This window comes from Heloderma suspectum, chromosome 8 (assembly GCF_057233095.1).
Source record: "Heloderma suspectum isolate Gila_16-S chromosome 8, 16-S_ref, whole genome shotgun sequence".
NCBI classification, from domain to species: Eukaryota; Metazoa; Chordata; class Lepidosauria; order Squamata; family Helodermatidae; genus Heloderma; species Heloderma suspectum.
This window is the reverse complement of record NC_139465.1, coordinates 48443512-48469861: the sequence shown is the minus strand read 5'-3', so window position 1 is coordinate 48469861 and position 26350 is coordinate 48443512. Positions and strand designations below refer to the sequence as shown.

Below are 26350 nucleotides of genomic sequence, written 5' to 3'. Positions count from 1 at the left end.
GCTATGCCGTGAAGGGCCACCCAAGACGGACAGGTCACGGCAGAGAGTTCTGACAAAATGTGGTCCACTGGAGAAGGAAATGGCAACCCAATTCAGTATTCTTGCCAAGAAAACCCCATGGAACGTATCACAAGGCTAAAAGAGATGATGCCGGAAGATGAGCCCCTCAGGTTGGAAGGTGTCCAATATGCTACTGGGGAAGAGCAGAGGGAATTTCCAAGTAGCGCCAGAAAGAGTGAAGCGGCTGGGCCAAAGCCGAAAGGACACTCAGCTGTGCATGTGTCTGGTGGTGAAAAGAAAATCCGATGCTGTAAAGAACAATATTGTTTAGGAACCTGGAATGTAAGATCAATGAATCAAGGTAAGCTGGAGGTGGTCAAACATGAGATGGCAAGATTGAACATCGACATCTTGGGAATCAGCGAACTAAAATGGACAGGCATGGGCGAATTTAATTCAGGTGACCATCATATCTACTATTGTGGGCAAGAATCCCTTAGAAGAAATGGAGTAGCACTCATAGTCAACAAAAGGGTGGGAAAAGCAGTACTGGGGTACAATCTTAAAAACGATGGAATGATCTCAGTACGAATCCAAGGCAAACCATTCAACATCACAGTAATTCAAGTCTATGCCCCAACCACTGAGGCCGAAGAAGCTGAGGTTGATCGGTTCTATGAAGACCTACAACACCTTCTAGAACTAACACCAAAAAAAGATGTCCTCTTCATCATAGGGGATTGGAATGCTAAAGTAGGAAGTCAAGAAATCACTGGGATAACAGGCAGGCATGGCCTTGGTGTACAAAATGAAGCAGGACAAAAGCTAATAGAGTTTTGCCAAGAGAACATGCTGATCATAGCAAACACTCTTTTCCAACAGCACAAGAGGCGACTCTACACATGGACGTCACCAGATGGTCAATATCGAAATCAGATTGATTATGTCCTTTGCAGCCAAAGATGGAGAAGCTCCATACAGTCAGTAAAAACAAGACCTGGAGCTGACTGTGGCTCAGATCATGAGCTGCTTCTTGCAAAATTTCGGCTTAAATTGAAGAACGTCGGGGAAACCACTAAACCGTTCAGGTATGACCTAAATCATATCCCTGATGAATATACAGTGGAGGTGAGAAATAGATTTCAGGGATAGACCTGATGGACAGAGTGCCTGAGGAACTATGGACGGAGGTCCGTAACATTGTTCAGGAGGCAGCAACGACATCCATCCCAAAGAAAAAGAAATGCAAGAAAGCAAAGTGGCTGTCTGATGAGGCTTTACAAGTAGCTCACGAAAGAAGGGAAGCGAAAAGCAAGGGAGAAAGGGGAAGATATACCCAACTGAATGCAGAGTTCCAGAGAATAGCAAGGAGAGACAAGAAGGCCTTCTTAAATGAACAATGCAAAGAAATCGAGGAAAACAACAGAATGGGAAAGACTAGAGATCTCTTCAAGAAAATTGGAGATCTCAAGGGAACGTTTTGTGCAAAGACGGGCATGATAAAGGACAAAGAAGGCAGGGACCTAACAGAAGCAGATGAGATTAAGAAGAGGTGGCAAGAATACACAGAAGAACTATACAGGAAAGATCTGAATGTCCCTGATAGCCATGGTAGTGCGGTCACTGAACTTGAGCCGGACATCCTCGAGAGTGAAGTCAAGTGGGCCTTAGGAAGCATTAGTAACAACAAAGCTAGCGGAGATGACAGTATTCCAGCCGAGCTATTTAAAATCCCAGAAGATGATGCTGTTAAAGTGCTTCATTCAATATGCCAACAAATCTGGAACACTCAACAATGGCCACAAGACTGGAAAAGGTCAGTTTACATTCCAATTCCAAAGAAGAGCAACGCCAAAGGGTGTTCAAACTACCGCACAATTGCGCTCATTTCACATGCCAGCAAGGTGATGCTCAAAATCCTACAAGCTAGGCTTCAGCAGTATGCGAACCGAGAACTACCGGAAGTACAAGATGGTTTCTGAAGAGGCAGAGGAACTAGAGATCAAATCGCCAACATTCGCTGCATCATGGAGAAAGCAAGAGAATTCCAGAAAAACGTCTATTTCTGCTTCATTGACTACGCTAAAGCCTTTGATTGTGTGGATCACAACAAACTGTGGCAAATTCTGAAAGTGATGGGAGTACCAGACCACCTTACCTGTCTCCTGAGAAACCTGTACGAGGGTCAAGAAGCAACAGTAAGAACCAGACATGAAACAACCGATTGGTTCAAAATTGGGAAAGGAGTACGACAAGGCTGCATATTCTCGCCCTGCTTATTTAACTTATATGCAGAGTACATCATGAGAAATGCCGGGTTGGATGAATCAGAGGTCGGAATTAAGATTGCTGGGAGAATTATCAACAACCTCCGATATGCAGACGATACCACCCTAATGGCAGAAAGCGAAGAGGATCTCAAGAGCCTCTTGTTGAGGGTGAAAGAGGAGAGTGCAAAAGCTGGTTTGAAACTCAACATTAAAAAAACGAAGATCATGGCATCTGGCCCCATCACTTCCTGGCATATAGAAGGGGAAGAAATGGAAGCAGTGACAGATTTTACTTTCTTGGGCTCCAAGATCACCGCAGACGGTGACTGTAGCCATGAAATTAAAAGACGCTTGCTCCTTGGGAGGAAAGCTATGGCCAACCTAGACAGCATAGTAAGAAGCAGAGACATCACCTTGCCGACAAAGGTCCGTCTAATCAAAGCTATGGTTTTCCCAGTAGTAATGTATGGCTGTGAGAGCTGGACTATAAGGAAGGCTGAGCGCCGAAGAATTGATGCTTTCGAACTGTGGTGCTGGAGAAGACTCTTACGAGTCCCCTGGACTGCAAGGAGGTCAAATCAGTCCATCCTAAAGGAAATCAACCCTGAGTGCTCATTGGAAGGACAGATAATGAAGCTGAAGCTCCAGTATTTTGGCCACCTAATGCGAAGAGAAAACTCCCTGGAAAAGACCCTGATGCTGGGAAAGACTGAAGGCAAAAGGAGAAGGGGACGGCAGAGGATGAGATGGCTAGATAGCATCACGGATGCAATGAATATGAACTTGAGCACGTTCCGGGAGAGAGCGCAGGACAGGAAGGCCTGGCGTGCTATGGTCCATGGGGTCACGAAGAGTCGGACACGACTGAACGACTGAACAACAACAACAACAACGAAGGGACATATTACAGTACTTTCCTTGATTCTGCAGCCGCTGCCCTCCTTGTTCAAGCCTCTGAAAATATTGTGTTAAAGTCTCCTTTAATTCTTTGCGTACCCCACTCAGTAGCAGCTCTTCTACTTAAAACAAAGACTGCACCTATCTCAATCACGCCTCTTCACGAATGAAATTTTGCTTCTCTCTAGCAGTCATGATACAGTACAACGTTGTTCCACTCTAAATCCTACTTCTTTGCTGGCTCATGCTGCTGAGGGTATCGCTTAGGACTGTTTAGAAGTAGATCAGCACCTAGCAAAGCCACATCCAGACTTGTCAGATGAGCCACTGACTAATGTAGATTGTGTGTATTTTGTAGATAGGTTTTGTCAAAGAAACGCTGAAGAGATACGTGTGCTGTCTGTATTTCCCATAATGTAATAGAACAAAATCTTTTGGATAACTGTACTTCTGCTCAAGTGGCAGAACTTTTTGCCCTTATAGTAATAAGGGCAAAAAGTTCTGCCACTTGCAGAAGTACAGTTCCTGGCTTATTCCTTTCAGCAATAAGCCAGTCCCCCATGGCAACTTTTGAAGATGCTGCACAACTCCAAAATCAGGCCCAAATCTTAAAATAAGAAAAGTGGAGACTGGCTGGTTGTCCTCAGTACACTGACCGTTCGTGGCGCTCCCCAGACAGCCGCCTGGGAGTGCCCATGGTCGTTCTTCTCTACCATGTAGTAACAGATAAGGGTAGAATCGATTAAGTCAATCCCCTAAGAGGTGAAGGTGCTACAATAATTTAGATCAAGCAAGTTGCATAAATGTGAATGTTTTGCTTTTAGAGAAAATGTCTTTATATCTGTATTTGTGGCTATTGTTCTTGCCATGTGAGAGTGTGAGCTTTTTATTCCTCTTAGTCATCAAATGCCTGTCCTTTGAGTCTGCTAGACAGATTGTCCTATATGCCACCTAAAACCAACAATAGCATCAGCTTCTCCCGTGTAAAAGTCAAGATGCAATGACTGTGTGTGACTGGCAATAGAGAGAGTGTTGGCTGAGGATCGTCTGTATGGTCATGTATTCGCTAATGTGTTTGAACATGTACTGTAGCTTAAGCCCAACCTTCTGTGTGTCAAGAGTTACTTCATAAAGAAGAAAATGCAAGCTAAACTGAATGTTTGTTGAGGGATGCTGCATGTGCTAAAAATGATGCTGTTAAGATGAGAATGAGATTTTAAAGTGGTCTAAGCAAGGGTAAACTTTTACTGAAAGCCACTGGTGAGATATATTTGTACACTAAAGTAACAGTAGATTGGAAATCCTATGTGTTGTGCCCTATCCCCTTGTCATATTAGTTATTATTTTCTCGCTTTCTCTTTTTGCTTTCTATGTAGCCTAGCAAGCTTAATGATATATGATTTGTTTTAATTGTTTAATAAAAAACCGTATGTAGAATCTGTGAGAATTCAAGGGAGGAGTGTATTAGATTTAGCTAATTTGCCCAAAATCATATGCAGTAATAATAGCACAAGAATGCTGATTTGCTAGAAAGTTGGCAATTTTCATGATTTTAGAATTTGTTCTTATAGCTGCATTCACAGACAGTGAAAGCCACGCTTTTTGCTACTAACAGAAGCTAAAACAATGCACGGTAATTGCTCTTCACACTGTGTACCTTCTAGCTAAGGAACACTCCTTTCTGTACTGTGAGAAAACTCACTTTGCTGCCAAAAGAGAAGGGCCTCGGTGAAGGGGGCGGGGCAGCAGTGTGTGCACTTTCTGACCGTTTTCTAAGTTAGTGAGACTTCCTCTATAAACCCTGAGTGAATTAGCCTGTTACCTGTTCTCATCTGAAAGGTGCACCCTCTGCTCAGATAGGCAGCCCCAAAGTACAGCACTCCGTCACTCCCCTGGAAACCAGAGCGACTGAACTGAGAGTTAAGGGACGTGTAAGCTTTCTTTTAACCTACAAGTAGATTTCATTCAGATGAAGAAATGTTGTTCTTTTAAATATGTATTACTAGTTGTGTGTACAAAGCTCTGCAAATTCAACATTCCCAAGATCTTAAGAGCCAGGCAGGCTTGAATGGGGGAAGAGCTGTGTTAAGGGAATACCCAAGGCAGGTTAGATTGAACCGTCAGAAATTTATTAAAACACATCACCACCGTGGGAGAGACAGACAAAATGGTGTCTCTCCCCCCCAAAGAAAACAGGATGCATTTATGCAGACTGAAAGTTGGAGAACAAAGAAAGCACACTATGCCTGCTCAGAGACTAATTAGTACTCCGCACAGTCTTAGCACAGCAGCCTTCTTATGAGTTACTTCAGTGGATAGGAATTTCTTGCTTATGAGCAAGTTACAGTTGCTCCTGGTCAGACACGTGCGCGTGCGCGCGCACACACACACACACACACTCAGTCCCATCAGGCACCTCGCCTGAACCAAACTGCTTACAGGGCCTAGTCAGGCCCGCCTTCACAGTCCCCCTTGGCCTATCAGGCTCACCATCTATGCCTGGAGCCTTCAATCGATGCCTCCGCCTCCAGAGGCACTTTGGTGGAGATGCAGCAAGAAGGTCTTCTTGGGGGCTGCTCCAAGGCTCTGGAGGGGGGATTGCTGGTCCCCCTCTCTGACGTCCTTCTGCTGGCAGGCAAAGTAGTTGCTGTTCAAGCAGGCCATTGGGTTGGGCGTTGCTTTACTGTGTTATTTCTGTGCAGTTTTATCTGTTTTTAAAGCATTTGTTCTATTATTGTCTTAAGTTCTTATCTTTTAAAATGATGGTTAGCTGCTTTGAGCACTATTTTCTTAGGGGAAAGGCAGGCTATAAATCAAATAAATAATCATTGGAGTCTTTTCTGTGGTGGTGCCAATTACGGAACTGCCTCCTGGTGGAGATTCACTGGGCTCGCTCTAGTTTTGCCAGCAGGTGAACACATTTCTTTTCAAGCTGTTATATGCTGGGTTATGCAGTTCTGCTCTGCCTTTTCCCTGTGTCTTGTTCTTAGTTACTGTACTTGAACTTTGTTATGTTTTAATTCGTATGACTTTATTTTGGTTTTACTGCGTTTGTATTATTTCATTGTAAGTTGCTTTATTTTTATCAGAAAAGCGGGATATAATTATCAAACCATACCAAATCTAAATGAATTTATTCATAAAGGTATCTCAGTGGCTAAAGGGGATTTCCATGTTCAGAAGCAGTACAGCTTTGAATCCTGGCTGCTGCTGGGGATAAAGGGGAGGGGGGCTTCATGCCCTCTTGCTCACGGGCTTCCTGGAAGACCCGGAAACAGGAGGAAGCAGGCAGGGTAGGAGGGACCATCCTGCTCTTCCTCTGCTCCTGTTCTGAGCAGTCACAGCGACCTGCAGATGGCGCCACATCCCCCTCCCATAATGCCCACTGGTGACGGAGAGTGCTGCACCAGCAGCTGGGCCCCTGTGGTGTGCAGGATCTCAAATTCCAGGATGTGGCAAGGGCAGGGCCAGGTGATGCCCAGGGGCAGGAGCACTTGAGCCTTAAAACTGGAAACAGGGGTTGGGATTATAGAACAGAGCCCTGGCGAACATGGATCCCTGTAAATTGTACTGGCAACCAGTACAATCTCTATAGCCGTGATGGGGAACACCTCAAACCAGGGAATGGAAGGCAATGAGAGACAAGAACAACGGCCAAAGCAACAACAGAGCCTAGCGGCACTATTGCGACAGGAGGAAAAAAGAGCCAAACGAGAGGTGCTCAGTGGAAGCTTCACACCAGGAGGCACTCTGACTAGATGCCCTGATGCAGGACCAGCCAGAAATCTCACCCCATCCCCAGAAGTCTTACAGTCAAGAGACTGCCTCTGGATCAGTCAAGTGAAAACCCCGGGACTGGCTCTTTGGAGTGTAGTAGCATTGAGCAGCTGGGGGTGGGATGCTCTGAAATTGCCCCATTGCTCTAAAAATGCTAAATCTGTCTTTGTCCCAGTTTTCTTCCCTTGCAACCCAGTGTTCCAGTTTGTCTTTCATTCTTGAGTGAAAAATAACAATCTCATCTTCTGGCATCTTGAAGATAAACAAATTAAATGTGGTAGGGGCTTCTGTGAGCATCAAAGGCAGAATCTTCGGGGGGGGGGGACATGGTGAACTATGAGGCCAAAGGACATCAGAGACCGTGCCGCGGGCATTTCGTGGCCATTGGGTCTCACAGCTCCCAAGGGTTTCTTCTCCATCTCCTACCATATGCATACAACAGAAAACAGAACAATGCGTGCATCTAAATCCTAGTCCATGAAAGCTTCTGCCACAAGAAATGAGTCAGTCTTTCAAGTGTCACAAGCCCCTGTGCAGCTTTCCCTGCAACACACCATCACCACTGGAAAGGGTCACCCGTAGATGTTCCTGATGGGAAACGGGTCTGCCTGGGGCGAGCCCGGCAGCGACGGACAGTATGGAGCCTCCTGAGGGTGGGTTCACGTTCCTTTGCTGAACACACCTGGATATGCCTGTATTCCTGCACCTGATCCTGCCCAGAGACTTGCGTGTCAGCAATGAAGTGTGCTTTCTATAACCTGCCACTGAGAGGCAGCTGGGCCACCAGAGGGAGATGACATGGGATAATCCATCCAGCTTTCCCTTGAGCAAGGAACCACACGCTGCTTCAAAATCCAGAACAGTTGCTTTATTGGTCTAAACTTGCTTTGTCTTAGATCCAGTCAGTGCACTTTACACAGTACCCAGTGAGCTCAGCAGTCAACTTACCAATTAATTTCTTGCCAGCAAGAAAGCATAAATACACAGACAGCTTATTTCCTGGAAGAGTTTCAGAGGGAGGGTGACCATTTTGGTGTAGGGGAATTGATGAACATGACCGCAGTTGTGTGTTGTGGCGCCTAGCAGCAAAGGGGCAAGAGGGAGCGGGGAGAAACGCAACTTGGGGAAGCGTGTGCCCCATGCGCCCAGGGATCCTCATTCGGCCCTCCCTTGCCCAGCCCGGAGGGAGGAAGCATCTTTGCACACCTTGCAGACAGAGGTGCTTCTGGAAAGCCATAGGCAGGGGCAGGAAGGGAGGGGGCCTTGCTGGCAAAGGGAGGGGGCAAGCATGGCTAGTTCACTCCTGAAAAGTGCATTTGCTGCCCAGGAAAGCCTCTGGGCCTGAGGGGAAAGGGATACAGAGCCATCTCTAGATTACATTAAAATAGACTATTTTTAAAAAATATTTTGCTATAAAAACCTCACTTCTTTGAGATTGGCAGAGCTGGGATAGTTTGGAAGGAAAATGCATGCTCCTCGGAAAAAGGCCACAACAGAGTGGGGCGCTGGCCAGACGCCAGCTCAGAGCTGGCCTGAAGGACTCCCTGCCATGCACAGAGCCAGGGACTCCAGCCAAGCCGCCAATCCATGAGGGCAGAAACAGTGGCGGCAGAATCGGCCCAGCTCAGCTGCAGCACGACCGGCACAACACGGAGCTGCTGACAGGCCCGGCGGCGCCGCTCTGCCTTTCTGAGGGCAGCCTGTCAGCCACAACCAGGAGCAAGGAAAGGCCCCCTCCCGAGGGTTGCGCCCCACCGCTGACAGACCCAGGGGCTTTGGCTGCAGGAGACGCCACCGCAGCAGCACAGCTGCCTGGCCTGTTCTCATGTCAAGTGTGTGTGGGGACCCCCCAACCTAGGCTCTGTTGCTTGAACTCCACACACATGCCAGCCTGGCCCCAATTCCAGGGGTGAGGTGGGGGAGGGGAGAGGGCCAGCTCCCCTGTGGGTGTCAAAACTAGTCACACGCTCCACTGGATATGTGGATGGGGCAGGGTGTGATGGGACCACCTTTGCTCTGCGGGGGGGGGTCGGGTCTGGCCCACTGAAGTTTCCAGGTACGAGCAGAAGACAGCAGGAACGCAGAGGGGCTGAAAAGGTGCCAGAATGTGGCCCCTTCCTCTGCCCCCCCAAGCACTGACATCCCCACTACGGATTCTTCCTGATCCTGACACAACCAGGATTCCAGCTGTCGCTGCAAAGATCTGGAGACCCTGCGAGGGCTGCAGCAAGGCGGGAGCCCAATCCCTGGGGGCTTTGGGGCAGAGCTAGCTCCTTGGCCGCCATCTGAATGGGCCTTGGGCAGCAGAGGAAGGAACAGCACCGGAGCCTGGAGAGCGGCACGTCTCCCGGTGCCTCTGTCAACGGCCCGCCAGGACCAGGGGCCTGTTGCCTCTGGCTCTGAAGAACACCGCCTAGGCCTCCGAGGCAGAGAGCCAACCTGCGGCCAGGAGCACCCCGGAGGCTCCTCCTGGCCTCTCCTGCGGCACTTGGCTGAGCCGCCTGGAGTGTCTGGCTAAGTCAGAGCAGCCGGGCCGGGCCCAGCAGAAGAGGCTCTGGCCGCCCCTGTCCTCTGAGATCTAGGCCCAGCATGCAGCAAGCTAGGGGGTGGGGTGCTGTGTCTGGAGAGCATCGGCGAGGACTGGGGGAAGGAGGGGCAGTCCCGTGGTTCCTCCAACTCAAGCCGATAGGGAGAACTTGAGCCAAAACGTATTCTCAGGCAGGCAGGTGCCTGCCTTGTTCAGACAGATGGTGGCAGCCATTCACTGGGAGCAGAGGATCATGGGAATAGAGCCAACCTTTGCCTCTGGCCAGTGCCTTGCCCTCTCCAGCTTCACCATCTTCCTCCAACTGTTTCTCTCTTGCAGACATGATGCAAGATGACTAGATGACATGGCAACAGTTGAACTGCCCCAAGGAGAGGAGGCTGTCCTTGGAGGTGGACTGCATCCGGAAGGCGAGGGCCTTCTCGCAAAGCGGGAACTGCAGGATCCGGTCCTTCAAGTTGGCACTCTTGCCTTTGCCAGGGTCAAGCTTGATGATGTCTGCAAGGCTCTCGTTGCCCCTGCCATTACTGTGGCCATCCTGAAGCTGTTTTGGCCGGTGGGACTTGTCTTCAGGCTCTGATCCTGTGTGGCCCCTGGCCACTCTCTGGATGCAGCCACCCTGCGCAAGCGCCTCGCCGCTCTGAAGCACACCGGTGATGCCAGCCTCTTTCTTCTGGAGCTCCTCCTCAGCAGGGTCTCCTCTGGCTGGGGGAGTGTTGTTGCTGCCCTCTCTCTGGACCACGTGCTGCTCAGCGCCGCCAGTCCCTGCTGCTGCTCTCCCAGGCCCGCCCCCCATGCAGCCTTCGGGGGGCCCTTCTGCTGGGGGCTTGGGGGCTGCTTGCTCCCCTTGCAAGCCCAACTTTCTGGGAGCCCCCCGCGGCTGCACAGCTTGGCAAGAGCCTTGCTCACCCTGCAGAGACTTCTGGGGAGCTGCCCAGCCCAGGCTCGTCTCCGGCCCGAGCTCTGGGAGCTGTGGCTTGGCAAACCCCGCAGCCAGGTTCTTCCCCGCTTTGCCATGGGCTGCAAGGCTTCGGCAGAACAGCAAGGAAGCCTTGGCGCTTCGGAAGTCGCTCATTTGCTCTTGGTTCAGGGAGGAGGTCCTCCTCCGGAAGAGGCCAGGCTTCCCCTCTTCCTCCTCCTCCTCCTCCTCCGAAATCTGCTGCAAGGCCGGGGTGCTCTTGGCGATGGGGGTCTCGATGAGGGAGGGCTGGATCAGAGCTTGGATTGGCTGCCCACACACATGGTAACTGGAGGGTCCCTCGTCTCCCCCCAGAGCAGAGAAGGAAAGGAGAGATTTCCCAGAATGCGCCGCAAAGTTCTCCAGCGCACTCTTCGTGGCAGGCAGAGGCTGAGGGCTTTTGCCCACGGTAGGTGGAGGGTGGCTGGGACCACTCACAGGGCTGAGCAGGCTCCTGTGGGAAAGAAAGAAGAGAGAGAATGAGTTCAGTGGCCACAAACAGCACAAGGCAAATGCAAGCACAAAGGGTCAAGGGGAGCCCTTGCCTGTTCTGGACGTGCTGGGCCAAGTTGTAGACCAGGCTGGTGCTGGGGCCCTGCTTCTCCCGGAGGATCCGCTCGGCCAGCAGGAAGTAGGTAGCGGTGATGTGATTGTAGCGGTCGGCCTCCAGGGCTCTGCAGGAATGCAAGAGGCAAACATCAGAAGGGCCCCTTGGCGCCCCGGAGGACAACTGCCGGTGGCCCAGGAGCACCCGAGCCCGGGGCAGGGACCCTCCCAGGGACAGAAGGGGGCACCGAGGCAGAGGCGTTACTCCCTGAACAAGGACCTGCTCCAGGCAGACGTTCCGACAGTGCCAAGGCCAGCAGGGTGCTTTCGGTGAGGGCAGCATCGTGCAGCAGGCCTTGCAAGGCGGGCAGTCTGGTGCAAGGAGAGGCACACAGGCCGTAGGAGAACGCCTCTCGAGCTCCATGGGGTTGCGCCCAAGCAGATGTGCACAGAATCCACCTTGCTGGAACTGCAGGTTTGCCTCTGCCCACCTTTTCATCTGGCCAGTCAAATTCAAGGGTTTTGTGAGAGTTGCCAGCTCTCAGCAAGCCGCAGCCCCTTGCCCTGGGCAAAGGGGCCTCGCCTGCAGTGGCATCCAGCCCGCGCTCCGCTTCACGCCCAGCGGCTACGATTTCAGAGGCTTTCCAGGAACAAGCCTTGGCCAAAGGGGAGCAGCCATGGCATCAGCCCCACCCACCTGGCAAATGCCGGAAGGGCTGCTGGCCCAGTGCAGCTCAGGTGGCTCCTGACCGGCGGCAATGCTGTCCCCCCCACTCCCCCCCACAAGGGCCACGGGCACACTCACTCCTGGATGGTTTCCCGGTCTGCAATGTTGCCACACAGCATGGCCTGGAGAATGATGTCATGCTCTTCCTCCGAGACCCGCCTGTGCGACGTCAGAGGCAGAAGGCGGCGGCTGGCAGGGGAGGGGTCCACACCCAGCAGCCACGGGTGGCCCTTGATCTGCTCCAAGGAGGCCCGATGCCGGGGGTCCCGCTGCAGCATCCGGGCAATGAGGCTGCCCAAGAGAAGGAGGGGGGTTACTCAGAACCAGCAAGGGCCCAGAGGCGCACCATGCTCTGTCCCCCTGGCCAGCTCCCCCCCCCCCCGCCGGCAGAGTTCCAGAGAAAACCCACGTGGTGGCAGGCTGAGCGGGGGCGGCCCAACTCCTGGCCCACCTGTGCCCAGAGAAGGGAGAGGGGAAGCAGTCTCAGGTGATGGTCCTGCAGGGTGCCAGATCCTGTCACAGCTGCTGCTGGAAGGCGCCCGGGCAGGCAGGGCACCGGGGCAGGGCTGGCCTCCCGATCGCTCCTCACTCAGAGGAGAGGAGGGGGCTGGTGGCATCACGGGAGGCAGGTCTACCATGGAGGGAGGGGACACACGGGGGGCGAGGGCAGGGCAGGAGCCCCCAGCCTCCTGCCCTCACGCTGCTATGGGACAGATACAAGGGGAGCCCCTGGCGCACGGCTCTGCACCCAACTCCTCCGGCCCGAGAGAACGTGGAGGGGGGGTGGGGCGGGGGGTCTGGTGCCATGCGGCAGAGCTGTGGGCGCCTCGTACTCTGCACACTGGGAGGAGACCCGAGGCGGGACGATGTAGCGGCAGTCCAGGATCATGGTCAACGTCTCGCTGTCGTTGGCTTCCTGGAAAGGAGGCTGCCCACACACCAACATGTAGAGGATGACGCCCAAGCTCCAGACATCTGTGGGAGAAGCGAAGAGGGGCAGATCAGCGGGCATGGAGACAGAGGGATCCACTGGCGGCACCCCAGCCACACAGGCCCTCCCGGGACCCCCTCTGCGAGAGAAAGGGCTGGGGGCCAGGCTCCCCCAGCCACCCTGAAGCAGCACGCCCCACCCACTTCCGCTGACCGGCCTGCTCAGGCGAGCCGTTCTTCATCGAGCCGGGAGAAGAAGCGGGATGAGGACGCCCCCCTTGTGGGACAGCCCCACACGACGCAGCCCACCTCAGCCCCACAGCCTGAGGCCACACAACAGGCAGAAAATCAAAAGACTGCGGCCAAGGCCAAACTGCGGGCGCCAGTTGCACACAATCCAGCAATATGCAGCTGCAGAGGCGAGGGAGGGCAAGCAGGACTTGGGCCACGGCCGGCAGCTTTCCCTGCCATCGTCCCAATGACTGCACTCCCCTCCCGCTAGAGGATTGTCCTGGACTGGGGGGGAAGAGGGAAGGATAACACACACACACCCCGCCTGCCACCGATGTGATCCTACTCAGCCCCTCCCTGCGTGACAGCTACTGGCATTTTGAAGTGCGCTTGACTTGCACCCACACGCTCGGTGCCATGCGGGCATTTTGCCCCAAGATGACCAGGGCAAGAGGGCTGCAAAAGGCAGAATCCCCGTCCGGCTGCAGCTTGGGGTTACAGGGAGTCGTAGGGGCACGTAGGTCTATCAGTGGCTACCGGTCATTCTGGCTAGATGGGACCCCCTGGGCAGCACGAAAGGTGCCAGGCCGGGGCAGGGAGACCCTGCCAGCCAGCCACACCTCCGCACAGATAAAGGAGAAGGGGGCCCACGTTATGGCTGAAGCCCCAGAGAACTGGAGGGGGTGCTCTAGGGCCAGAGCAGTGCAGCAGCAGCAGCAGGGCGGGGGGGGGGGAGCCGCAAGGGGGAGGGCCAGAGCTGGTGGAGGGCAGCAGCGGAGAAAACAGCCCCCTCCATGGCCCACCTGGAGCGACCATGAAGCTCAGCCCAAGGTGGGGCCTTGCAGACCACCTTTGCTGGGCTCTTGGCAGCCCTCTGGGCCACAGGGGCAAGGGGCTGGGCTCCTTCGCTTTCCCCCATACCGGGGAGGTACAGCAGCCAGAGCAGGGGCCGAGGTGGGTGGCAGAGAGACCCTGGCTCCCCCTGTGCAGAAGGAGGCGGAGCCCAGGTGGCCGCAGCGATAAGCTGCCTCCTAGCCTGGGAGCCTCCAGGCAGCCACAGCCTGCGAGCGGCTCAGGCCCGTGGCAAGAGCTGCTTGTGCGCCCCCCACGTTGCAGTCCCAGCGGCTTGGGACCTAGGGCCAGCCAGGGGAGCCGCCCACGCCCCGCCCACCCAGCTCAGTCCTCGAGGCAGGCGGGCGGAGAGCAGCACCTCCCCTGGAAGGGGCCACGCCCCAGGGAGCTCAAGCTGGGAGGGAGGGGAAGGGAGGGGAAGGGCGGGCAGGCGGGCCTGGGCAGGACACCGCTGCTCTCACGATGCTGTCCTGGCACGCAGGGCACCGCTCCGGGAGGGCCCGTCCCTCAGCCGCTGCCTTCCAGCTCGAAGCAGGGCGGAGCAGCTGCTCCTTCCAGAGCTCCAGCCACCGGGCGCTTTGCTCGCAGAGGCACAGCCGGAGAGCCAGGAGGCTGCGCAGGCCACCAGGCCACCAGCAGTGCTCCGGGCCCACAGCCCTCTTCCCACCCTCAAGGAACCCAGCCCACCCTCTCCAGTTATTCTTCCACTGCCGTGGATCTGTGCTGAAGCAGGCCCGGTCTTCCTGTGCAGAGGCAAGCACGCCCGTGTCTCCAAATTATCAGCCCAAGCATGTTATTTTTATCCCAAGATTCCTGACAGAGGGGAACCAGATAGAGTTGTCTGTGCAAACAGGCCCACGTGGCTCTGGCGGCAGCCCACGTCTCCATGCGAGCCAGTCTCCTTGTGGAGGAGAGCCACGGGCCACCACGGCTCAGCCACCACCTCCCTGTGCAGCAGCCAAGGCCAGCATGCAGCATTAGGTCTGCAGAGATCCAGGCAGCAACGCCTCCTGCGTCACAGGCCGCCACAGCCTCGGAGACAGAGAGCAGCGCAAAGACGTGGGTCGGGACGGGGCCTGTCCCAGCCCGGCAACGCTGCCGGCTCTCAGGCCCTCTGTGCGCCACGAGGACGGCAGCGCTGTTTGGGACAGGGGCCCTCGCTGGGCCTGGCGAACGCCCAGCGACAGCCCCGCCCCCCCCCCGAGCCGGGTCTCGCAAAGCTGACGCAGCTGTGCCACGGGGAGCAGGACGCAGCCCCAGCGCTGCCGCCTGGCTGGCCTGGGCGCACGCGGCCCTGTCAGCAGAACCAGCCCTTGCGGCAGAGGTCAATGGCGGTTGCTCCGGGGGCGGCCTGCTGCTGCCGCCACAGCCCGTATCGCCATTCCTCGCCCTTTGGAGGCGTGTCTGGGAAGAACTGGAGGAGCCCGACAGACAGCAGCCACCAGGGCAAAGCCCACAGACAGGAGCCAGAGCGCGGGAGGGAGGGAGGGAGCACGTGTGGGGGCTCTGGAGGCCATTCGCGGCCGGAGGGAATCTGGGGGGCAGGAGGAGCACAGAGGAGCCCTGTGCCCTCAGCCTAGAGAGGATGCCTCTGGACGAGGGCCAGGGCTCCTCGCGCCCCCGTAACCTCCAGGGATTGCAACAACAACAGAAAGGGGGCCGTGACGGGCTACGAACTGCAAGCCTGGCCACGCCTGACCTGGACCTCCGGCTCACTAACCGGCTGCTGTCTGCTACCTGTAGGAATTGGGCATTTCGCCTCCCCCAGCATATGTACAATTACAGTCCCTGGGCTTGACTGCCCAGAAGCCGGTTCAGGGGCTGTTAGCTCAGGTTCTGATATTGCAATAATCCGCACCACCCCCCTTGGGATCCCCCCATCCCTGAGTCAGAGAAAGAAGCCGCGCCCTGAGAAGACGACCTAGAGCAGTCTGTCAGGAGCTTGTTGGGAGCTCTCAACTCTTCCAACTCACTTCCATCTCTCCTCCTCTCTCGCATATGTAAATCAAAAGTGGAAGCGATGCCAGGACAGGGATGGGGAATGTATGGCCCTCCAGATGTTGGACTGCAACTCTCATCATCCCTCACCACTGGCTGTGCTAGGGTTCATGGGAGCTGCAAGCCAACATCTGGAGGGCCACACGTTCCCCCACCCTGTACTAGGTCAACTGGTTGTGCAAACAAGGCCTATGGTCTGGGCTCCACGGATGCTGCAACTCTGCAGGAGCACAGAAGACCTGCACAGCACGCGGAGTGAGGAAGAGAGACTATGGCCCGGCTCGCATGTCATGGCAACCCAGAGTATGGGCTGAGTATGGATTGCCACTGAATGATGGTTTGTCATTTTGTGTGAACCTGGCCGTATGGTTTAACTATGGGTTGTTAACCACAAACAACCCAGGAAGAGAACCCATGAATAGAGAAGGGGAGCTCAGCGACTCTGGCGTGCCCCAAAAGTGACGGTGCTGGAGACAGAATAAAGGGCGCTCTGAAATGCTGAAATGAGACTGACAAGGAACATGGGACCCAAAGTGGCTTCCTTCCATTTTGATAGCAAGGTGACCTAATCTAAGGTTTCCTGGCATGCGCCTTGGGCTTCCAGGAGGGGCTTCTGATATTACCAGACACAGGCCTGAGGGGCGCTTCAGCTTCCTCTCCAGTGCATCTCCTAACATTCACAGACCCCTCATCCCGTGGGACATGCTGAGCTGTGGGTGGATTCAGATCATTACACCCCCCCACCCCCACCCTGCACTGACTTCAGCAGGAGCCACATGAACCGGAGCTCGGCTGGCTGAAGGGGCTGGCTGAGGCACTTCCCCACAAAGCAACCTCCCCCCTCCGACAAGCTGGCACTTCCACAGCCGCCTGGACACGGCCGTTTTATTCCCCCACCCAGGTCACTCACGCCAGGTCCCCTGTGGGCCAGCTGGGTGCTCCCACGCTCCGCTGCCACTCCTCTCAGAGGCCAGCGGCAACCTGGGGCTCCCCACCTGCCTGAAGACGCCCAGGCCGGGAAGGAGGAGGCCAGAGCGAGAGAGAGACTCCCGGCTAACCTGCAGGACAGGTCCTGGTGCCTCAATACACAGCAGGGAAGCCAGATGGGGAGATGGCGAGTGGGGGGCGCCGGTCATCACAACCTCCGCAAGCCATGCACCAAAGCTGGCTGGGAAGAACAGGCCAGGCGCCTGCCAGAAGGCCAGCCCCACCCCAAGCGCGGAGCACGGGGGCCTCCTCCCCACCCTCGCCATACCTGCAACTTGCCTTTGCCTCCATGTAACCTCTTCGCTGTGTAGGGAAAGTAATGGTTATCCCAAGCCAGCCACTTCTGCACACCCAGCACTATAGAGCCTTGCAGCAGGGACAGGGAGAGGGAGGAAGGGATTGCTCCTCTGACAAGGGTGCTATAAATGCTTCTTGGAGCAGGGCGGAGACTGCTGCAGAATCAAGGTGCATCTACATGTGCGGTGGAGGGAACAGGTAGTGGCCAGCAGTCACAGAATCATAGAATAGTAGGGTTGGAAGGGGCCCACAAGGCCATCGAGTCCAACCCCCGCTCAATGTAGGAATCCAGGTCAGAGCATCCCTGACAGATGGCTGTCCAGCCTCGCCTTGAACGCCTCCAGTGTGGGAGAGCCCACCACCTCCCAAGGTCATTGGTTCCATTGTCGTGTTGCTCTGACAGTCAGGAAGTTTTTCCTGATGTTCAGCTGGAATCTGGCTTCCTGTAACTTGAGGCCATTATTCCATGTTCTGCATGCTGGCATGATGGAGAAGAGTTCCCAGCCTTCCTCTCTGTGACAAACTTTCAAGTACTTGAAGAGCACTATCAGATCTCCCCTCAGTCTTCTCTTCTCAAGGCTAAACAGGCCCAGTTTCTTCAGTCTCTCCTCATAGGTCTTCGTTTCCAGTCCTCTGGTCATCTTCGTTGCCCTCCTCTGAACCCTCTTCAGCTTGACTGCATCCCTCTTAAAGTGCGGTGCCCAGAACTGGACACAGTACTCCAGATGAGGCCTAACCAGTGCTGAGTAGAGGGGGACTAGTACTTCACAGGATTTGGAAGCTGTTGTTCAGTCATTTAGTCGTGTCCGACTCTTCATGACCCCATGGACCATAGCATGCCAGGCCTTCCTGTCCTGCGCTCTCTCCTGGAGTGTGCTCAAATTCATTGCATCGGTGATGCTATCTAGCCATCTCATCCTCTGCCGTCCCCTTCTCCTTTTGCCTTCAGTCTTTCCCAGCATCAGGGTCTTTTCCAGGGAGTTTTCTCTTCGCATCAGGTGGCCAAAATATTTGAGCTTCAACTTCAGTATCTGCCCTTCCAATGAGCAGTCAGGGTTGATTTCCTTTAGGATGGACTGATTTGACCTCCTTGCAGTCCAGGGAACTCGCAAGTGTCTTCTCCAGCACCACAGTTCGAAGTCATCGATTCTTTGGCACTCAGCCTTCCTTATAGTCCAGCTCTCATAGCCATACGTTACTACTGGGAAAACCGTAGCTTTGATTATACGGACCTTTGTCGGCAAGGTGATGTCTCTGCTTCTTACTTTCCTGTCTAGGTTGGCCATAGCTTTCCTCCCAAGGAGCAAGCGTCTTTTAATTTCATGGCTACAGTCACCATCTGCAGTGATCTTGGAGCCCAAGAAAGTAAAATCTGTCACTGCTTCCATTTCTTCCCCTTCTATATGCCTGGAAGTGATGGGGCCAGATGCCATGATCTTCGTTTTTTTAATGCTGAGTTTCAAACCAGCTTTTGCACTCTCCTCTTTCACCCTCAACAAGAGGCTCTTGAGATCCTCTTCGCTTTCTGCCATTAGGGTGGTATCGTCTGCGTATCTGAGGTTGTTGATAATTCTCCCAGCAATCTTAATTCCGACCTGTGATTCACCCAACCCGGCATTTCTCATAATGTACTCTGCATATAAGTTAAATAAGCAGGGTGACATTATGCAGCCTTGTCATACTCCTTTCCCAATTTTGAGCCAATCGGTTCTTACTGCTGCTTCTTGACCCTCGTACAGGTTTCTCAGGAGATAGGTAAGGTGGTCTGGTACTCCCATCACTTTCAGAATTTGCCACAGTTTGTTGTGATCCACACAATCAAAGGCTTTAGCGTAGTCAATGAAGCAGAAATAGACGTTTTTCTGGAATTCTCTTGCTTTCTCCATGATGCAGCGAATGTTGGCGATTTGATCTCTAGTTCCTCTGCCTCTTCTAAACCCTGCTTGTACTTCCGGTAGTTCTCGATTCGCATACTGCTGAAGCCTAGCTTGTAGGATTTTGAGCATCACCTTGCTGGCATGTGAAATGAGCGCAATTGTACGGTAGTTTGAACACTCTTTGGCATTGCCCTTCTTTGGGATTGGAATGTAAACTGACCTTTTCCAGTCTTGTGGCCACTGTTGAATGTTCCAAATTTGTTGGCATATTGAGTGCAGCACTTTAACAGCATCATCTTCTGGGATCTTAAATGGCTCAGCTGGAATACTGTCATCTGCGCTAGCTTTGTTGTTAGTAATGCTTCCTAAGGCCCACTTGACTTCACTCTCGAGGATGTCCGGCTCAAGTTCCGTGACCACACTATCATGGCTATCAGGGACATTAAGATCTTTCCTGTATAGTTCTTCTGTGTATTCTTTCCAACTCTTCTTAATCTCATCTGCTTGTGTTAGGTCCCTGCCTTCTTTGTTCTTTATCATGCCCGTCTTTGCACAAAACGTTCCCTTGAGATCTCCGATTTTCTTGAAAAGATCTCTAGTCTTTCCCATTCTGTTGTTTTCCTCGATTTCTTTGCATTGTTCATTTAAGAAGGCCTTCTTGTCTCTCCTTGCTATTCTCTGGAACTCAGCATTCAGTTGGGTATATCTTCCCCTTTCTCCCTTGCTTTTCGCTTCCCTTCTCTCCTCAGCTACTTGTAAAGCCTCATCAGACAGCCACTTGGCTTTCTTGCATTTCTTTTTCTTTGGGATGGATTGAGTTGCTGCCTCCTGAACAATGTTATGGACCTCCATCCATAGTTCCTCAGGCACTCTGTCTATCAGGTCTAATCCCTTAAATCTATTCGTCACCTCCACTGTATATTTTTAAGGGATATGATTTAGGTCATACCTGAATGGTTTAGTGGTTTTCCCTACGTTCTTCAATTTAAGCCGAAATTTTGCAAGAAGCAGCTCATGATCTGAGCCACAGTCAGCTCCAGGTCTTGTTTTTACTGACTGTATAGAGCTTCTCCGTCTTTGGCTGCAAAGCACATAATCAATGTGTAGAGTCGCCTCTTGTGCTGTTGGAAAAGCGTGTTTGCTATCAACAGCGTGTTGTCTTGGCAAAACTCTATTAGCCTTCATCCTGCTTCATTTTGTACACCAAGGCCATGCTTGCCTGTTATCCTGGTGATTTCCTGACTTCCTACCTGGCATTCCAATCCCCTATGATGAAAAGGACATCTTTTTTTGGTGTTAGTTCTAGAAGGTGTTGTAGGTCTTCAAAGAACCATAGAATAGTAGGGTTGGAAGGGACCTACAAGGCCATCGAGTCCAACCCCCTGCTCAATGCAGGAATCCAAGTCAAAGCATCCCTGACAGATGGCTGTCCAGCCTCGTCTTGAAGGCCTCCAGTGTGGGAGAGCCCACCACCTCCCTAGGTAAGATAACCGATCAACCTCAGCTTCTTCGGCATCAGTGGTTGGGGCAAAGACTTGAATTACTGTGATGCTGAATGGTTTGCCTTGGATTCGTACTGAGATCATTCTGCCGTTTTTGAGATTGTACCCCAGTACTGCTTTTCCCACCCTTTTGTTGACTATGAGTGCTACTCCATTTCTTCTAAGGGATTCTTGCCCACAGTAGTAGATATGATGGTCACCTGAATTAAATTTGCCCATGCTTGTCCATTTTAGTTCGCTGATTCCCAAGATGTCGATGTTCAGTCTTGCCATCTCATGTCTGACCACCTCCAGCTTACCTTGATTCATTGATCTTACATTCCAGGTTCCTAAACAATATTGTTCTTTACAGCATCGGATTTTCTTTTCACCACCAGACACATGCACAGCTGAGTGTCCTTTCGGCTTTGGCCCAGCCGCTTCACTCTTTCTGGCGCTACTTGGAAATTCCCTCTGCTCTTCCCCAGTAGTATATTGGACACCTTCCGACCTGAGGGGCTCATCTTCCGGCGTCATCCCTTTTAGCCTTGTGATACGTTCCATGGGGTTTTCTTGGCAAGAATACTGGAGTGGGTTGCCATTTCCTTCTCCAGTGGACCACATTTTGTCAGAACTCTCTGCCATGACCTGTCTGTCTTGGGTGGCCCTGCACGGCATAGCTTATGGCTTCACTGAGTTACGCAAGCCCCTTCGCCACAAGGCAGTGATCCATGAAGGGAAGCTATGCTTTGGAAGCTATGCTTCTATTAATGCAGCCCAAAAGAGCATTGGCCTTTTTTGCAGCCACATCACATTGCTGGCTCATATTCAGCTTGTGATTGACAATTCCAAGATCCTTCTCGCTTGTGGTGTTGTTGAGCCACGTATCCCCGATCTTGTAACTGTGCATTTGGTTTCTTTTTCCTAGGTGCCAAACTTGGCATTTATCCCTATTAAATTTCATTCTGTTGTTTCACCCCAGCGCTCCAGTCTATCCAGATCACTTTGAATTTTGTTTCTGTCTTCCAAAGTATTAGCTATCCCACCCAATTTTGGGTCATCTGAACATGAGTCTTTGGCTCATGTTCAGTTTGTGATCCACTAATAGCGCAAGCACTGCAAACCTATGCATGACTACTCAGAAGTCAGTCCCAGGAAAATGTGTATAGGATTGGACCTTGGTCTTTTCCACATGTACAGCTGCACAGTCATGTCTCTCCCATCCTACGCTTTTGATTTTTGTACCCAAATGCAAGACTTTACATTTATTTCTGCTAAATCTCATCTTGTTAGATTTCCAGGCTGTCTAGATCCTTTTGAATCCTGATCCTGCCTTCTATAGCGTTGGCTCTCCCTCCCACCTTCGTGTCATTGGCAAATTTGATAAGCGACCCCCCTACATGCTCATGCAAGTCAGTTTTAACAAGCAGGGTGGCTTGTTAACCACCCTGAACAACTCAACAACAAACCATGGGTCTCAGCTTATTAGAGAAAAATAAGCCACACTGCGGAAAATGTCCTGGATTCAGACGACACGCTAACCCATGGTTCAACGAACAACCCACAGTTCAACAACCCATACTCAAGCACTGACTGTGGGTTAGCATGTTGTGTGAACCCAGTCAATGAGAGAGAAAGAGAGGGGAAGGTTTTGTGCATAAATGGTGTAAGGGCAAGCATGTCGGGGGCTGTAGTGGAATATGCATTCTAGCAAGTAAAATTGATAAGAATGTATTGAATTTTGTAGATGTGATTAGTCTTCTGTATATTGTGAGTTAACTGTGAGTACTGGAATGTATTCTTGGGGGGGGAGGGAGGGAGGGAGGGAGGGAGGTTGCTACAAGTGGGTTGGTTAAGTTTTGGAAGCAGAAAGCTGCTTAGCTCAGGAGGAATACCTTCATCAAGGTGTTACTCGTGTCAATGGTAAACCTGGCTACATTGGGAGACAGCTCTATCGGGGTTATACGATGGAATAGGAATAGCTGCTCTGCACTTCTTCTAGCATGACCAGGTCCAAAACTTAGGGTGAGGTCATCAGCACAGGAGTCATGAAATACCAAGGTTTGATCTGTTTGGGAGAGAGATCCTGGGACAACAAGAAACCCACCACACACGCTTATGCTGGCTTCGCCCGCCATGCCTTCCGTTCAGGTAAATATAACATTTTGATGTTAACCATTAGATTGAGAGGAGCGTAGGTTTTACTATGTTAACAATATGCTTGCTATTATTTTAATTATACATACATTCATTTATTCATTCATTCATTCATTCATTACATTTATATCCCACCTTTCTTCCATCATGGAACTCAAGGTGGCTACATGTGGTTCCCAGGTAGTCTCCCCTCCAGACACTGACCAGACCCGGGCTTGCTTAGGATGTTTGTGATCTGCCTTAACATAATGAAAGTACGTTATTCTCTTAGACTGTCTGAGCAATAAATATATATTCCTTAATTTCAGATTTGTGTTGTCTGGCTTCAGGGGCCACTACCCATATATTAGTTCTTGAAGGCCTAAACATTCAGTAAGGATTTGTAACTCTTTCACTGGGTGGGGTCTGTCCTTAAAGCTGCTGTGTTCTCTCTTGGTCAAGTGAATCTCAGATACACCTGTTCAAGTGACAGAAACAAGCTAGCTGGAGGGAGTGAGAATAAGTGGCTTTTCTCAGGGCCACATACCACTGTTGTGCTTGCCTGCAGCCAATTCAACCCTTGGGCCGGAAAAGGTTCTTCCAAACTTCTCGTTCAGTCGTGTCCGACTCTTCGTGACCCCATGGACCATAGCATGCCAGGCCTTCCTGGCCTGCGCTCTCTCCCGGAGTGTGCTCATATTCATTGCATTGGTGATGCTATCTAGCCATCTCATCCTCTGCCATCCCCTTCTCCTTTTGCCTTCAGTTTTTCCCAGCATCAGGGTCTTTTCCAGGGAGTTTTCTCTTCGCATTAGGTGGCCAAAATATTTGAGCTTCAGCTTTAGTATCTCTTCCAAACTAGTAACAATCAAAAAAGGTGGGAAGTTTGTCTGCTATGACTTCTGGCAAACCAAGTTGGCTCCTAGTAATCAATGCATAATTGTCTGTGTGTTCACAGACTGACCACTTAGTCTAGAATCCTACATCAAGCTGACCAGCCTGTAGTTTCCTTCTTGCCCTTCTTGAAGATGGCAGCAACATTTGTCCATCTCCAATCTTCTGGCACCTCCCCGTTCTGCAGGAGTTCTCAGAGACTTCAGACCGTGGCTCTGAAATAGCATCCACAACCTCATTCATCGCCTTAGTACCAAACAGCACAGCAAGCTCAGTACAACAGATCAGCCCAGGAGGGGAGGGGAAGCTGTGGGCAATGGCGATTCATATTTGGCCCACTGGCTATGCAGTGTTGTTGTGCAACTGGGGAAAGTCCAGTAAAAATAAGGTTGAACTTTAAAATAAATGCAAAAGCAATTTTTAAGACAACAATCATACTAAAAGCTGGGATGTTTAGCTTGATGCAACATGGGAGTTTTCTTCATCCCTGGTTGTCAGGCTGGCCTTCTCATTGCAGGGTGGACAGGAGCGAGCAACTGCTGCAGATGCTGTAGCCCACACTTCAGAGAGGCCTTCAAAGGCCCCACGTGGTTGCTGAGGCCACTTCCTCAGTTCTGCTCTAAACACAAAGTGATCTGTCTCCATAGACATGCATGCGCCATGTGTGCACTCCTCAGTAACAATGACTCATTTGCAAATGGTAGCGGGAATTGTCTATGGCTGTCAGGATTCCCTTAGCCCCCACTTTACTTCAATGCTCAAACATACACAGACGAGAGGCTTCAGTCTATAGCTGTCAATCCGCAGGGTCATACAGATGCAAATTCTCAGAGACTCTCCATCTACAAAGGAATGCCTTCAGGAGATTCAAATGGAATTTATGAGAGTTGCCCGCCGTTTGAAGAGGGAGGTGGTCTGACTAGCCTAACTTAAGGGAGGGAGGTCCCTCTCTTGTCGTGAGGCCTCTAAGTGCAGCTTTTCACGCAAGGCCAATCAGGTAGACCGTCTAAGTTCTACCCCTGCCTTCTCTCTCTTTGCTCTGTGCCTGCACCTGGCATCTATTACGTCATCCTCCCCAAACCCCGCCTCCTCCTGTTCGCTGCCTCTCACAGGGGGGTGGGTGAGGAGGGACCCTCATGCTCAGCCATCTGGACATTTGTAACCTGAGAAGCAGGCCTACTCATACCTGAACTAGCCTGGGAAAACACCTCCCAGGTGAAGGAGAACCATGTCTGATGGTTCTCCTTCAGAATCTGAACTGCTATCTCACTCCCTGCACTCAGAAACACCCCTGACAATGACTATGGAAGCTTGTGTTGAAAAGCTGATGGTACCTGGCATCCGCAGCATGCAAATCCAATACCAAACAGATATGACAATCTATGTGCCCACTGCCCACACAGCATTTTGTTATTTCCACAAATCCCTAATGGCCTTATCAAATTGTACAGCCCAGACGGCGGGCTCCTAGCACTACCCATCAGAAGGGCTTGTGCACCTATTCCATCTTTCCTTCTTGAATGGATTTTCTTTGGTAAGAAAAAAGATGGAAGCACCAGAGGGCAAACTTGGGAGGGTTAGAAGCTAAAGACAACATCATCGGTACCCCCTGTACAATTCCATGAATGAGGCAGGCTACAAAAACCTTGTCTGGAAGCAGCCCTGGAAAAACTTAACTCTTTTTCAAAGTACTGAAGAGTTATTTATCGGAGCTAGTTCCATAAAAAAAACAGTATTTCTTGAAATAATCTGTTCGGGAACAGTGCATACTCCCAATTCCGGTACTTCACACAAGTTGCTGCTTCTCCTCTTTTAGCTGTATGACCATCATCTCTATATATAAACTGAAGTGTTTGTCCATATGTCCTCGATGGACTCAAAAACTGTACATCCAATTGTTATGAAACTTTCAGGATTTGTTGTACCTTTAATTGGGATGGTTTTAGGCATAGTGATTTTTTTTGTCCGCCATCAGATACTCAACCTGTATTATCACACAGATGCAGCAGGGGCCGGGGGAAGGGAGCAAGTTGCCCAGCTAAGGGAAGAAGAGTGTTGGAAGCTGATGTGGTGGGAGGGGGAGAGAAGGAAGAGTGAAGAAGAAGGGAGACATGGCTGATGGAGAGGGAAGCTCAAGACAGTCTGACAGGTGTGTGAGGCTTTGTTGTATCCAACTAAGGACTCTTCCTAACTCATGCAAAGCTGGGTCCATTTGCTAGTCATTAATATGACACTTGTGCACATCTACAGTTATCATGAACGAAGTTGCCCAATTGAGTTTTTTTGTATCTCCTGTTTCATGACTTGCTGTATTTACCCACAAAACTCCCTTTTTTCTCCAGCTTCTGCCCACCCACCATTTCCTAGCTGAATTAAGATTGCTGGGAGAATTATCAACAACCTCCGATATGCAGACGATACCACCCTAATGGCAGAAAGCGAAGAGGATCTCAAGAGCCTCTTGTTGAGGGTGAAAGAGGAAAGTGCAAAAGCTGGTTTGAAACTCAACATTAAAAAAACGAAGATCATGGCATCTGGCCCCATCACTTCCTGGCATAAAGAAGGGGAAGAAATGGAAGCAGTGACAGATTTTACTTTCTTGGGCTCCAAGATCACCGCAGACGGTGACTGTAGCCATGAAATTAAAAGACGCTTGCTCCTTGGGAGGAAAGCTATGGCCAACCTAGACAGCATAGTAAGAAGCAGAGACATCACCTTGCCGACAAAGGTCCGTCTAATCAAAGCTATGGTTTTCCCAGTAGTAATGTATGGCTGTGAGAGCTGGACTATAAGGAAGGCTGAGCGCCGAAGAATTGATGCTTTCGAACTGTGGTGCTGGAGAAGACTCTTACGAGTCCCCGGGACTGCAAGGAGGTCAAATCAGTCCATCCTAAAGGAAATCAACCCTGAGTGCTCATTGGAAGGACAGATAATGAAGCTGAAGCTC

The 26350-nt window shown here is 51.7% G+C and overlaps 1 protein-coding gene across 3 annotated transcripts in view; it reads right to left on the bottom strand.

Annotated features, from left to right (window-relative positions):
• Nucleotides 1-5098: 5098 nt before the first annotated feature.
• Nucleotides 5099-26350, bottom strand: part of LOC146339179 (uncharacterized) — a 43650-nt gene continuing 22398 nt past the window's right edge. For all 3 annotated transcript variants that reach the window (XM_084812342.1, XM_084812344.1, XM_084812343.1), the window contains exons 3-6: nucleotides 12554-12695; nucleotides 11799-12011; nucleotides 10993-11121; nucleotides 5099-10901 (exon numbers count right to left, since the gene is read on the bottom strand). In XM_084812342.1, the coding sequence (XP_084668468.1) occupies nucleotides 9827-10901; nucleotides 10993-11121; nucleotides 11799-12011; nucleotides 12554-12695 (1559 nt within the window). In that variant the 3' untranslated portion in view covers nucleotides 5099-9826. The remainder of the gene's footprint in view (nucleotides 10902-10992; nucleotides 11122-11798; nucleotides 12012-12553; nucleotides 12696-26350) is intronic.